Below are 14,136 nucleotides of genomic sequence, written 5' to 3' on the forward strand. Positions count from 1 at the left end.
TCTGTGCAAATTCAAGACTTTGAATGTCAGTATCACGCGAAAATGGATATTCTCACATAATATGTGCATTTATTACGTGCTAGATACTAATGGGACAAATGCCCACTGAAATGTTTTTATAAAAGAAATACACAAAACCTTTCATACCTGAAGCGTCTAACTTTCGTGTTATTCAAATCAAATTATTTACGTAAATGGCTTTTTAAAAAGTAGAGGGCAATTGAATTTTTAACTATGTACACACGGAACTGTCATGCACTCATCATTCCTCACATAAGAAAACACAAAACCTTTTACAACTAAAGTGTCTAGTTTCCGGTTTCCCGAGTTGTTTTTTAAAAATTTGAAACTCAGAAAATGCGTTTTTGGGGGTTTCCTTTGAACGTCTCTAGTAAATCTTATCTGACTCGTATTTAATCAAAAACTATATAAAAGTAAACTACATACTTCCCATTTCCATTTTAAAAACTTTTTCGTTATCCACACAACGATTTAAAAAACAACAAGATGAAAATCTAAAGCGCCTAGAACTAGCACGTACGATTTAGGCAATCTCTAAGTTAAGACTGACCGTTAGAAGGGAGGGGTGGCAGTGTGCCGTTTTTATTGTTATCTCTCGATGTACCAAACTGTTTGATTTGACTCTTATCCCAGTTTTTGACTCAACTACTCCTACGTGCGCCGTAGCCATTGCCAAATTGAAGCCGACTCCATCATCTCGTCACGCGTAGCCAGTGGTGTCAACACTCTTAGCGAGCTCGAAGTCTGCATCCATGCCTTGGTGTGGGCTGATGTTACTCGGGGACACTTGCAGGTATCATACGATGGACCCTATAAGGTCCTCAGGAGTGGAAAGCACGAGGCACAAATTGGGGACAAACTAAACATCGCCGAAACCCTTTGGATTCAGTTGGGGGCGGAGCGCTGTGGCGGAACGAGATTGGATTCCAAGCAGTCCATTTGAGACGGTATGCGTGTGCAAATAAATGAGAAAACAACGTATTTTTCAGTTTCGCTAGGGGTATTCGGCTTAGCGTGAGCGATAGAACCAAGTTTAATGACTCACATCATGAATATGGCAATAAGCAATAAGAATCTCAGAGTGGAAACGAAGGAAATACAGTAGAACGACGGCTCGATAGCAATTTAGAATTGAAGAATCACTAAAATTTCACATTTTTATTTCAATAATTTTAAAAAATACGTGCATTAGCAATTATTCGTAATTTAAAAATAAACTACATTCATATACAACAAATTCTTACAAAAAGTATTGAAAGTTTTTCACGTAAACTACTTATCACATATACACTTTTAACTAACATCTGGCGAGTAACCTTCACGAAATATCATGAACTACATATGTTGCGACGCATAGGTTGAGCTTTTCAGAATGGACAATCATTTAAAATTTCAAAAAAAGTGCGGTCGAGAATTTAAAAAATGAAAACACGGAAGAACAATTTTTGAAAAGAATGTGAAACTAAATTTAGTTCAAGAACTCTTTTGGACGGAGTTGTATTTTTGTAAATTATAACCTCATTCACACTCCAATTTTTGACGCGAAGATTCTAGTTTGAAATAAATACTGCTTGGTACATAATTTGAATGCTGACCTAACAATAGTATTGTAAGACTGTATCAGTAATAATACTTTCGCAGCTATGTCTATTATATTTGTGGGGGTCATGTACTGTAGTCGATTCAACAAATCCTCTAAACTTTAAACCAAGATCGATAAGTTAAAAACTAAGAATAAAATGTTAAAACTGGCGTGTGGTTCCCCCTTACGAGGATGAAAGGACATGATATGTCTTTTGTTAGCATTTCCAGCCACGACATATAGAGAGGAGCAGATACTGCCTCCTGTAAATTAAAAGAAAAAAATATATTACAAACGTGAAATAAGGCGTGTTAATCACAGTTTTACCTGTCTGGGCATTGGTAGAGACATAAAAATTAAAGATGCATCCTTGGAATGTTCTTGTAGCATTTCGTGGAGTCGTAGCTGTCGATTCGTTTTTTCTTGTAATGTGAGGATTTCAACATCAGAAACGAAAATTTGATTATTCACTCCTTCTTGGAATTGAGATAAAAGCTGTTGGTGGGCATTAATTGTTGCTTGTTTTGGTCTTTCGTTAATTCCTTGTAACATGACTAGTGATGAGAATTCGATTCGTAGTTTATTTAAGAGGTTTGCAACACTGGAAATAGAAACATTGATTTATTAATGGTTTTCGGTGCAATCAGCTTAATTCACTTCTATATTACATGCCAATCATTCAACGGTAAATCCTAACTCTAAAACAGTATTGTGACTATAAAAGACAATGAATGGCTTCTTGCGGTAATGGAGACGAAGATGTTGCGTTGGACTAGTGGCGTGACACGTTTTGATCACATCCGAAATCAGGATATCCGTGATGGTTATGGGATTGCACCGATCGTGGAAAAATTACGAAAGAGGCGTCTTCTGCAATTCGTGCTAACAAGAATTAACTTGCCAAGATTGGTCTGAACATCGAAGCTAATGGTAAACGACCAAAAGGCAGGCCGAATATACGCGGGATGGGGATTTAAAAGCCTCGAGGTTGCATCCAGATCAGGGATTTGATAGAGCCAAATGGCGAAACCGATCACAACGAGCCGACCCCGCTGTTTGTATTTTTTTCCGCTGAATGTATGATGCAAATTGTTATTTCATACTCCTAACTGATGGGTATTTATTTTTCGGGCACTCAGCTTCAGGTGACCTTAGTATATTAATATAGGATAATATCTCTTAAAAGAAGTTTTCAGGCAGATACAATAATTGCCTCCAACCTGATATTAATTCCAGTAGAGTTGCAAGTATCTCTAAAACTACAAGATCGTTAAATTAGTCAACATACTCTAGATTACATATAAGAACTTGGTGAGCACTTGTCGAAGATAGAACATAAATAAGGAAAAGGAAGCGAAGCAAAAGCCGAAGTGTTATGCAGAATAAGAAAATGCCTAGTTGATACAGCTGCGGAAACCTAGCTATAACAAAGTCGAAGCCGGTTTATCACAGAAAGAGTCCAGCATACTTAATGTCAGATAAAATTGCACAGGAATCGTCAGAGCGCACTGTGTCCAATAGCCCAAAGCAAGAAACTCCTTATATCTGAGGAGCATAAAGTAGCAAACAAAGGGCCTCGTCAAACCATTAATCGATGAGAAGCACGTTACAGAGAACAGAAAAATCTGGAATGAATACATCTACAAAGGGAAAGAGGAGGTAGTGTTAGCCATGCATCACAAAAAAGTACGAGGACTGGGTAGAGACGCCTGCGGGTGCGTTAAGGCATTTCTTAACTCACGGTAAGGCGTTAGTTTAAAAAGTTTGTTGCTGGCGATTTCAGCTCAATGGAGAGCTACGGGGCCGACCTGAGACTTAAGTCGATAAAATTGCAATGAAGGCCATCGTGGAAGCAGATCCCGGCCAAAGTGCGCATGGGTTATCACCGATGCTCCGACATTTACGTTGAAGGTGTTTTCTTGGTGGGCTGACCCAGGTGCCATCGGCTGAAACTTCATGAAGCTAACACATCGATCACGGTGCATATCTACTACAAGGATCTAGAGGAAATGATGACAAATCTTGCAGTTAAACAACCGATATTGACAAATCAATTAGCTCCTATTCTCATGCATGACAGAGCTCGACCACATTTCGTCAAAGAAACCGTGGAAAAACCACAGGAGTTGAAGATGGAAACTATCTGTCACACGACTTCCACCAATTAAAAAATCAATTCAAATTAAAAGGACCTTTCAACAGTTCATCGACTTCCATAAACCAGGCTTTTACGTCAAATGGCAAAAGATGGCAAAAGTGTGTCGACAGATAGTAGGCGTGATTACATTTATTAAAAATAAATAGTTTAAATAATTAAAAAAACTGATCAAATTCGACTTTTAATATTGCTACCTGCCGTCACAACATAATGGCTAAAATATTTTTGGAATGCATCAAGGAAAGGTTGATTGGCAGAGAACAGGTTGGCTTTCGATCCGGATCCTTCCGCATTCACCACATCAACAACCTACGGATCTTTTTGTTACAGGGCGCGGAGTTTACATCTTCGTTTCATAGGGACCATATCTGGCGTGCTCTACACACGAAGAGCATTTCCGAGAAACTAACAGCTATTATCAGAGCGACATAAAATATCACTGCATCGAGGTAAAATCTTAGAGAATTTGAAGCCGAAAATAGAGTCCGCTAGGGTTGCATCTGGTTACCGATATTACTATCGGTGGCGCTCTTCGTACTGCTTTGTCCGGAAGACGTCAACGGACTATGACATCTTTTCTCAAACACCTCGACTACGCTGATGATATTTTTTTGCTTTCACCGAGGTGCCCAGAAGTGGCGGTGAGGAGGATGGGGCGGCAACCCTGTCGGCCGAATCAAAACCAAGTGGCCGAAGAGAACCTCCATAGTGCTGGTACCGGGAGATGCTGTATCACATTGGTTTGCCGGCCGTGCTGCAGTAGGCGAATGCTCCAAAAGCCTAATTAGGGCGATCAGACCCGAGTCTGCATGGGGACTCATCTGAAATGGCAGTACGTCGCGAAACCTTACCAGGGGTATACTGATACCATAGGAAACGGGATAGCCCCTGAATTCACATACTTCGGGAGAATTCCCTTTGTGTGTGCGTTCAGCTCGTTTGTTGCGGTTGGCCCCCTAGTGGGAATTTTATGGGGGTTGTGGTTGTGTTCAAGCGAACAGACCCCTTCGGGCCTCAAACGTGGTGTTGTGTTTCAACACGGGTGCCGTACTCCATAGTTCGGTAGAGATTTAGGTAAGTCTTGCATCCACCAGTATGAATGCTGAGCCATGCACTCGGTATAGACTGGTACCGTTGTAGCAGCGGATTGTGGTCACAAAATCAAACCGTGTCTTAAAAAGACCATGGGATTAGATCCCCGAGACAGACACGTTAATTCACAGATACGTAACTGCTCTTTCACCGAGTCACGGGCCTTGTCCAAATGGTTCTGAATTTGAAAAGAGAGGTAAATAGAGACGCCTAAATTTTGACGACGATTCTTGGCACCAATCATTATGTTTTCTGACTAAACACACCATAACTACTATTTCTCTTCTTGGAGGTTTAAAGGGGGAAACTTGCATATATTTCTCTTGCAAGTATCGGGTCAGAGACTTGTTAATGTTTAATAAGTTAAAATTAGTGTAGATCGCTTTTTTTCTGATATTATCCACAATAATTCGACGTTAGTCTCCTTATCAGTTAGAGAAACAAATATACTGAATTTTATATACTTACTTTCTTTCCTCCAGTTCTAACTCTTGTCTTGGGTTAGTCAATGCGAAAACTCGCAATTTGCAATTGGCCCAAGTCGAGCGGGTTGAAATTATATATGGTAGCAGCATAGTTAGACCTGTTAAGTAATACAATCAGTCAATTATTTCTTTTTATAAACTCCTTTTTGAAGTTACCTCCATCATCATATAACCACCAGATATCAACTGTTGCTTTCGGTTGTTTCCGTGTGAAGTAAGTCAATGCATTCAGTACTGACTTTGGTACTTCTGATCCTCCCTTGGTTGAATACACTATATCAGCTTCGGAATTCGATGCTGACAAATTCGATTGAGTCGTGGTTGAATCATCATGACTTTTATTCCTTCCCAAAGGTGAAGCGTTCGATCCATTTGACATAGTAGCTTCAGGTTTAGGATCCGTTAGCACATCCGACGAAGGCGAATGCACCATTCCCGCCAAATTAAGATTTGAGTCGATATGAAATATTTCTGAAGTTTTTGGTATTTGTAAGCCAGGATTGTCACAGACACCGGCATGACGGTGGGCATGGGCTGCGGCCTCCAAATTGTCAAAACTATCACTTGAAGCCAGTTTGAAGTCTTGATTCACGTTTGAGAAATCTAATCCATCTGGAAGATGAAGTATAGCGACTGCCATTCGACTTGCAAACGACAGACTAAAAGAATATATTAGTTTTGAGTAATAGAAGATTGAAGAAAAGCTTACTGTAGAATGTTGAAGTAAGCAGTTAGATCTTCTTTCCGACATGTTCGCCAGTCGTGTTTGTAACCCATCAGAACCATATTTGGAACCATTTTTCCAAATCCAGAGGCTTTTATCAATGCGTTTACACCATTTTCCAATGAAAGTCCATCAACTATTGTGTAGAAGGCTTTCATTTTTTTCGCACGCATATAATTTTGTCCTTCTTTCAAAAGGTTCATTCGAGTTTTGTAGTTGATGCGCTCCTATGAAATATTCCCATGGATAAATTACGTTTTTAGCTGTTCGAGAAATTTTTCAAGATATTAAAAGTTTCACCTACCGATATAACTCTACCAGCAATCATCAATGATGTCCGTTTGGTGATTAGATGGCCGAGATCTAGTAGAGGTGGGCGGGTCTTCGGATCGCCAATTAGCACCAAGACTTGAGGCCGATAATTTTTAACATGATCGGAAATCGTCTGTAGTTTTTGTGCTGAGCTAAGGGCTGTATTGTAGGTTTGAGCCTGAGTCGAAGATCCCCAGTTAACATCTACAAATGAATTCAGGCTTAGAAATTGAAATTAAGTTCCCTTACTTCTATAATAACTCACCTGGTTTGCGATAAACCACTATTAAATATAAAGCGAATATTACAACGAAAGTAATCAATGATGATATCCATTCAATTAAGAACATTATGATAACGCACATGACAAAGCCGACGAGACTCAGCCATACATTGTAATACTGTGGGAAGACAGTGTAAAATTCAAGTCGTATTTTACATTTTTCTATATTTATATTACCTTAAATGTTGGCCTCCAACCCAATGGTTTGACGAATGCTGCATGGAATGTACAGAAGTTGATAAGAGCATAAGATGCAAGATAGAAATTGGATATCAATGGAGCAATAACGTTGAGTTCGGCAATTAAAACGAAGGCAGCAGATAGGAAAAATGTTAGTACGTAGCCTCTATATGGTTCACCATGCTTTCCATATGGTTTAGAGAAGAAAATTAGACCAGGATAAATCTTGTCAATTCCAAGTGCTTGGATTAAACGAGGCACGGATAGCAAATTAGTTAGCGCAGTGCTTAAAGTTGCTGCAAAACATCCTGCGTAAATAAGTGGTCCCCAGAGCGACATCAGCTGCATCACAGAATATGAATTTTGTAAGCCATACGGGCAAGACTGAAAGGAGCAAAATAAATTCATCAGAGAAATTGTAATCGCGAAAATATTTTGTTTGATGGCTGGGTGAGCTTTTGGAAACGTACATAAATAAGCTTTTAAGAGAAGGATCTTCACGTAGGCTCGCAGAGGTAAGGGCAAACTTGAACAGTTCAAAGTCAGTCCAAACTGGTCTAATGATATAGTAATTGACGAAGAATTCTTTCACTTCCAGGGACACCAAAAATTTGTGGAATTCTTCAGATAATCAGAAGATTGCTATGAAATTTGAATGATTGTGAAGATAGACAAATGAATTGATGTATGCAAGGAGTGGAAGACTGTTTACGTTGTGCGAATGGAAATTATTTTCCTACAAAGCTAGGCAACTAAGTCGCTCTAAAACAATGTATATGAAGTAGAGTAGTTAAAAATGATAACCAACTGTCTTTGCAGGAGTGATGTAACGTGCGCTGCTCCACCCAGTGGGCTTTGTCACCAAATAAACCTTGTCACACTTTGTAGTTCGTAGGATAGTAATATTCGGTAATTGTCTAAGTTAGTATCCGGATGGCTCAAGTGGCTAGAGCTCTGGGCTGTTGCAGCGGAAGGTCGCGGTTCAAATCTCACTGGTGGCAGAGGAATTAGTTATCGTGACGGGCGAGCGCAATGCTGATCACATTGCTTCCTGCAGGGCACTGTAATCTTGTAGTGTATCGTTGCGGCCTTGAATGAAGTGCTCTAACACACTTCAAAGCCCGGATCTAATATGGATTGTTGCGCCAACGATTATTATTATTATTAACTTTCTATGTACATAATTTATACATTTTTTATTTCAGAGTATCTGTCATTTTGAAACGAAAGTTTAGAAGAAATGGTGAAAGTTAACGCAAGTAGACGCACAAAGGCACCACGACGAGTAATAAGTGAAAACTAAAAGTTTTGCACTTTTTTATGAATGAAGTTTTGGGGGAGGAAACAAGTTTTTCTGTTTGAAAATCTATTTAGTTTGCTAATTTCAGCGATGTTATACAGTGATTATCCGGTAGTTTACAACTAGTCAGAAAGCTTTTATAGTTGACTTTTTATTTCAAGGAGTAGGAAATTAACACAAAAAACCATAATTTTGACCAAATGACTTCGTAAAGCGCCGACCAGAACTTTTCACTTGATATTCTACATGGCTTTGTGAGAAGAGAGAAGAATGTATATTCTTCTTCCGTTTTACGGAGATTTTAAACTTCACACAAAATCATGACTCTCCCCCACTACCTTTTCAAAACTATCATCTAAATTAACAAAAATGCGAGAAATATTGTAAATTTGAAAATCATAAACTATTGGCATCGTTAAAACCAAATACTTACATTAGTATAAGTACATTCCAAATGTGGGCTTAGTGTGCCATTAACAACATCAGCAATATTCCCTGAAGCATCACGTAGAGCCGCTCCTCCAGCAAACAATACAAATGTAGCGTAAGACAACATAGAAATAAAGAGAGCAAGTAGTGTCCCTTTTGGAATAGCACTGGCTGGATCTTTAAGATCCCCTGATATATTAGCGCCTGCCTGAATTCCAGTTACACTCGGAAAGAATATAGCAAACACACTGAAGAAATCCTGATTTAAACCTTCACTGAATCTATAATCTGGTCCCATATTTGTCAACATTGTGTCAGCTGCAATAAGTGAGTTGTGGATCAGAAAACTCCTTATTTGAAATAATTTGGATGGTATACGTACTTCTGAAACCAACGAATCCTTTTGCTATCCTTTCTTTATCATCTCCTGGACCTATAGCTACTCCGATCAAGAAGTTGAATATTGCTAGAACGATTGTGACGATAAGAAAGTTTTGAGCTTTCGATTCCCATTCCATGCCTACACAGCATATAAGGATCAATACGAGGATTGTGACAACTCCCACGATGCGTATGTCATTGTTACCTCCGTCGATAATTTTCAAATCGAAGCTGGCTGAAAAGAACAAATAAACGGAATTGTCTCAATATTTAAGAGGAGGCAAAAGGGGACAAAAGTTAGAACTTAACATCTTCGAATTCAAGAGTTGTTTAGATATACATACAGTAAATCAATTAAAAAGTTGGACAGTTACTGCAATACACTTTGAAGTCAAATATCTCAGAAGTCAGTTTATACTTTTGGATGACCCATTGGAGAAAAAACAATACATCTTCATGTGCATTTTCTAACGTTATTATTATTTGATTAGTCTTATTTTAAAAAGAAAAACAAGGATTAAACAAACAAATGAGCGTTTGGCGCAGCCTACAAAAAAAAACTTGGACACTTCAAATTTAATACAAAGAGAACAAATGTATGTCAACAATTGAGTAGATTTATATTATTATATTATGTGGTGACCATTAACTTTTAAAATTGCGAAAGGTCTTCTTTTCATTGATCCTGCAATTTTTTCGTTAACTTCTGCAGGAATGGACCAGATAGTCTTTTTGTGATTCCTCAAGTCCTTTTTGCCTTTTATCTCTCTTTTCTGTAGCTCCTTTTTGACGTGTGGCCACACGATTTCTATCAGATTTAAATCCAAGCTCCGAGGTAACTGAGCAAGAGTCCTTTTGACATTATAGGGAATCCATTCCTTAACGACCCTGGTTATGTGGTTTTGAATCATTGTAATGATCCAACATTATATCAGATGACAAGCCCAATATAGCAACCGTAGCTAGTATATCCTGGCTTGGTATGTCAAATTAATCTATTTTAGTGACGTTTTTTGGCTTATATGCAGCAATCATGGCCGTTTAGACGCCGCAGCCCATGACATCATGATGCTATCACTGCCGTGTTTAGCTGTTGGTTCAATATTACGAGCTTCTAAGACAGTGACCACCCTTTACCACACCAATTGGAACCGAACATGTTGAATTTAGAGTCGTCATAGAAAATAACTGTTTTCAAAAGCTCTTCTGTCCTATTAACGACCTCTTGAGCATATTTAACTTGGATTTTGGGGAAAGCGATGGCTTCTTTTTTGGAGTATAGGCCCTTAATCCCTCTTTGTGCCAAAATTCCTACAATAGATACTGCAACCCTCTTAGACTTGTTTCTTATGTTGCGCAACAACCGCCGGTCTAGACCTGTCTTAATATGAAACTCCAGACACCCCGGTTTTGCGTTGAGGTCCACCAATTCTATATCGATAAAGGCTGTCCAGCGTCCTGACCTACGCCATTGCTCCACCTCAGGCAGGGTATACTTCGTCCTCTTTTTCTACCATAGATATTGCCCTTATAGACTTTCCGGGCTGGATCATCCGTGCATGTGAATGGAGAGTGCACATTTTTTTTTCATAAAATGTGGTAATGTGGGGTATCAAACCAAAGGGATCAATCGGTATTTCTCGAAATTGGTTCCATATTTGATATCGGACGAAACATAGGGGAGTGAGGGCTCAAAATATGACCGTCAAAAAGTGTAACAGGTCTCGTTTTCAAAACTTATCCAATCGAAAAATCTGAAAAAATCACAATGGTGCATCTCTACGAAATCTAGGTCTCAAAAACAGCAGCATATTTCCACATTTTAGAAATTTACTCGGCAACCCCCTTATGTCCATCCAGAAGTACAAAAATTGGCTTGGGTGTAAGGGATAACATAGTACACAATTTGGTCCAGTTTCAAGAAAATTCAACTACTATTAACAAAGTGGGTGAAACTTTGCCATTTTTCGTGAATTTCGTACATTCTACGACGTGTATGACGTCATTATCCCATATATTTCGTCAATACCCCAAGGAGGTAAGTTCATATGAATGGAGTCGCAAAGAATTATTTCTTTTAGTTTTTTAGTCATTTGTATATGAATATCAATTACTCCAAACAGACATGTGTGTATGTAGGTATATAGTATATGCGTGCTAATGAAGTTTGCGGGTAGTGTCTAATTCAGATATATATATTTGTACATTAAACCGGCCGTATTTAATATCGGTAGTATATATATACATACGTATGCTCTTGTGCACGAAGTAAATCGGAAACATGGGTACGATCAATTTATATACGTGCATATCTATATATAATATTCGGAAATAGGCAGTTTGTTTGTTTAGGGTGAGGATAATATCTGGCTGTAATATGTACGTATGACTTGTAGTTTGGAGAAATATGAAGGATTATGCTGGATTTGTAGCTATGTACGTAAAAAAAAATGTGCGTTGAAGTTTCTTACATAAGATGAAAACAAAACCTTTATATCCGAAACTAGAGCCTCCGGTATTCCGACTTGTTGTGATGAACCCGTTTGGGGGGGGGGGATGGTATTTGTGTTTTTGAGCTATTTTCCTAATGCTTTTATAATAGTTAATGATCAGTTCATTGGAGTCGCAGGACGGTTGCTCATTGTTCATTTTCGGTTCTTTGACGTGGGATACTTGCATATCGTATACCCCAGGGAAGCCAGAAGTTATAAATGTAACAAGAAACATAACAGTACCTCCTTTTCAGCAGCAATCGCATTACGTGTTGCGATATAGAATAACTTAAAGTGTCCAAGTTTGTTTTTGGCTGCGATGTACGCCAATTTTTTTTTTTTATTTTTGTGTAATATTTCTGTGTAACATAAAATTAATAAAATAATAATAACGGTAGAAAATACCTATAAATGGTTATTGTTGTTTCTTTCATAATTCATTTAAAAATACCATATGGTTTCGGAGTTATTTGGCTTCAAAATAGACTGCAGTAACTGTCCAACTTTTTAATTGGTTGACTGTATATTGGTCTTGAGAAAGTATTGAATTTACACTTACCTAACAAGTCATTCAGTGAACTGCAAAAACCTATTGTGTTCATAGATGCTGCTACAGCATTTGCAAATGCAAAAACAATGCCAACTGACGCTCCAAATTCAGGACCCAATGATCGGGATATTATGAAATAAACTCCACCACTTTTCACCTCCCCGTTCGTGCTGATTGCTGACAGTGAAAGCGTTGTTATAACACAAACCACTGCAGATATAGCGATTATCACAAGGGTTTGTATAATTCCAGATTGTGCTACTACCCAGCTCAGACGCAAGAACAGCATTACTCCCCAAATATTGAGTAATACTGGGATGACTACGCCATTGATCCATCCTAGCTTGATTTGTGTATGAGGGGCGGTTGGAGCTTCTGGATCTTGTGACGATGACTGAAAAAGAAATGTAGAAAGAACGCTATTAGAAAAAATATCAAAAGTTGAAAGCTAACACATTATTGTATCAGTAGATTCTTAGAAAAACCTTTAGATATCCAAATGTATACGATTATACACAAGGATCAAAATCGAATTGTGACAGCGTTATATGAGTGAAGAAATTTTATTTCTTTATAATGTTATCTCAAACTTTGGGTACAAATCAACTACGATTCGAAAGCTGACACTTTATCGTAATTTTGGTTTAGCACCATTTTTTTCACAAAAAAATTAAATTGCTCAAATGCAGTAATAGTGTTGGTGGATTTATTATTCTCTGAGTCTATTTTCGCGCCTGTAATTTTTCCCCAAAAGAACACGCCCCAATAGAAAATTTATCTTTTAATACTTTTGAAGATACGCCTATTTTAGATTTTTGGGAGGATCTTTCGAGAATTATCCCAGTCAGGATCGATGAAAAAATATATTTTCCTCACTGCAAATTTTCTGATTATCATTGGAACACCACTTTCGTCACTTGACTTTATCTTTACTGATTCGGAATTGACATTAAACTTCATAAGCAACATAATCATTTTTTCAACATTTAGGTTGTATTGTTGTCCATCCAAATTTATACGACAGTTGATCGATTACGTGAGCATCTCTGACGTTAGAATTGATAAAATAAATAAAAAATAGAAAGCGATAACTGTAATGGCCCTTTACAAGATAAATAGTGTTTAAAGTTTACAAATGTTGGATTTTTTCATTTGAATAGACTAGATACTCTGTATTACCTGTCGTAGTAACTGGGCCGTGTGTGCAAAAATCTCCATAACGTGTTACTTTGGAACCCTTTGTCGAGCTCAAATCTTGCAACTTGAGTTGTTATAATCAAAAGGCAACCGCATTTATACTTAGTCTTTGCTTACTTTTTTCATTAGAGAAATATGGAGTGGAGGGACCGTTTCTTGACTGATAAGAGTGGCTAAAAATTAATCTTGCACTATTCATATGATATAAAGGAAAACCTCCTTTTCGTAGTACGTAGTCTTACCATGTTAATTCAAGGGTTTCCTTCTTATTTGAGAAAGATAATCAATTTTTCCATTAGCGAGTTGGGAATAACCTTCCAAGAACGATTATTAATTGTTCTGTTTCTAACTGGCAGCAACCTCCCACTTACGTACATGAGCAGGACCTCATAAAAGCTATTTTAGGAACCATGCCGGCATTGAAGTTTTTGAGATTATTTCCAACTAATTAATTAAGCCTTTTAATTGATACCCGACATGGCAGCGAAAAGAGCGAAGTGCAATCAGAGGAATGCACAATCAGTTTGCGGGCGGAATGGACAAATGAAATTCTCCAAGTTAGCAAGTTGAAAGTTGGATGCGTCGTCTGCAGACTTCGGTAAAAGTTAACGCAGACTAGGTGTTTTAGATGTCTTAAGTGTGGCAGCTGGCTTGCAAAAGCGACCAGTTTAGACCATTTCGCTTCGAAAAAGGCTTGGTTTGCGTCCTCTGTAAAGAGGTAAGTGAGAAGTATTTCAATTATTGCGTGACTACATAGAATCCGGTGGCGCAGTCGGTGGTTAAATAAAAGCTAGTTTTTTTACGCATAATGATGAATAAAGAAGAAGTAATCATGGAATCTCAAGCAAAATAATGAAATTTATGATCGAAAAGAAAGGACGAGCGCGTTCACTCTATCTGCCTGAAAAGGGGAGAATGGCCCCTAAGAGAGATAAACACCGACTGAACCG

General features: G+C 38.2%; 1 protein-coding gene across 1 annotated transcript in view; it reads right to left on the minus strand.

Moving 5' to 3' along the window:
* Window positions 1–1,152: 1,152 nt before the first annotated feature.
* Window positions 1,153–14,136, minus strand: part of LOC119660604 (bumetanide-sensitive sodium-(potassium)-chloride cotransporter) — a 40,599-nt gene continuing 27,615 nt past the window's right edge. The window contains exons 3-13 of the mRNA XM_038069290.1: window positions 11,999–12,383; window positions 8,949–9,182; window positions 8,571–8,884; window positions 6,835–7,221; window positions 6,640–6,775; window positions 6,367–6,578; window positions 6,048–6,289; window positions 5,495–5,997; window positions 5,322–5,436; window positions 1,931–2,204; window positions 1,153–1,866 (exon numbers count right to left, since the gene is read on the minus strand). Coding sequence (XP_037925218.1) covers window positions 1,750–1,866; window positions 1,931–2,204; window positions 5,322–5,436; window positions 5,495–5,997; window positions 6,048–6,289; window positions 6,367–6,578; window positions 6,640–6,775; window positions 6,835–7,221; window positions 8,571–8,884; window positions 8,949–9,182; window positions 11,999–12,383 — 2,919 coding nt within the window. The 3' untranslated portion in view covers window positions 1,153–1,749. The remainder of the gene's footprint in view (window positions 1,867–1,930; window positions 2,205–5,321; window positions 5,437–5,494; window positions 5,998–6,047; window positions 6,290–6,366; window positions 6,579–6,639; window positions 6,776–6,834; window positions 7,222–8,570; window positions 8,885–8,948; window positions 9,183–11,998; window positions 12,384–14,136) is intronic.

This window comes from Hermetia illucens, chromosome 6 (assembly GCF_905115235.1).
Source record: "Hermetia illucens chromosome 6, iHerIll2.2.curated.20191125, whole genome shotgun sequence".
Lineage (NCBI taxonomy): Eukaryota > Metazoa > Arthropoda > Insecta > Diptera > Stratiomyidae > Hermetia > Hermetia illucens.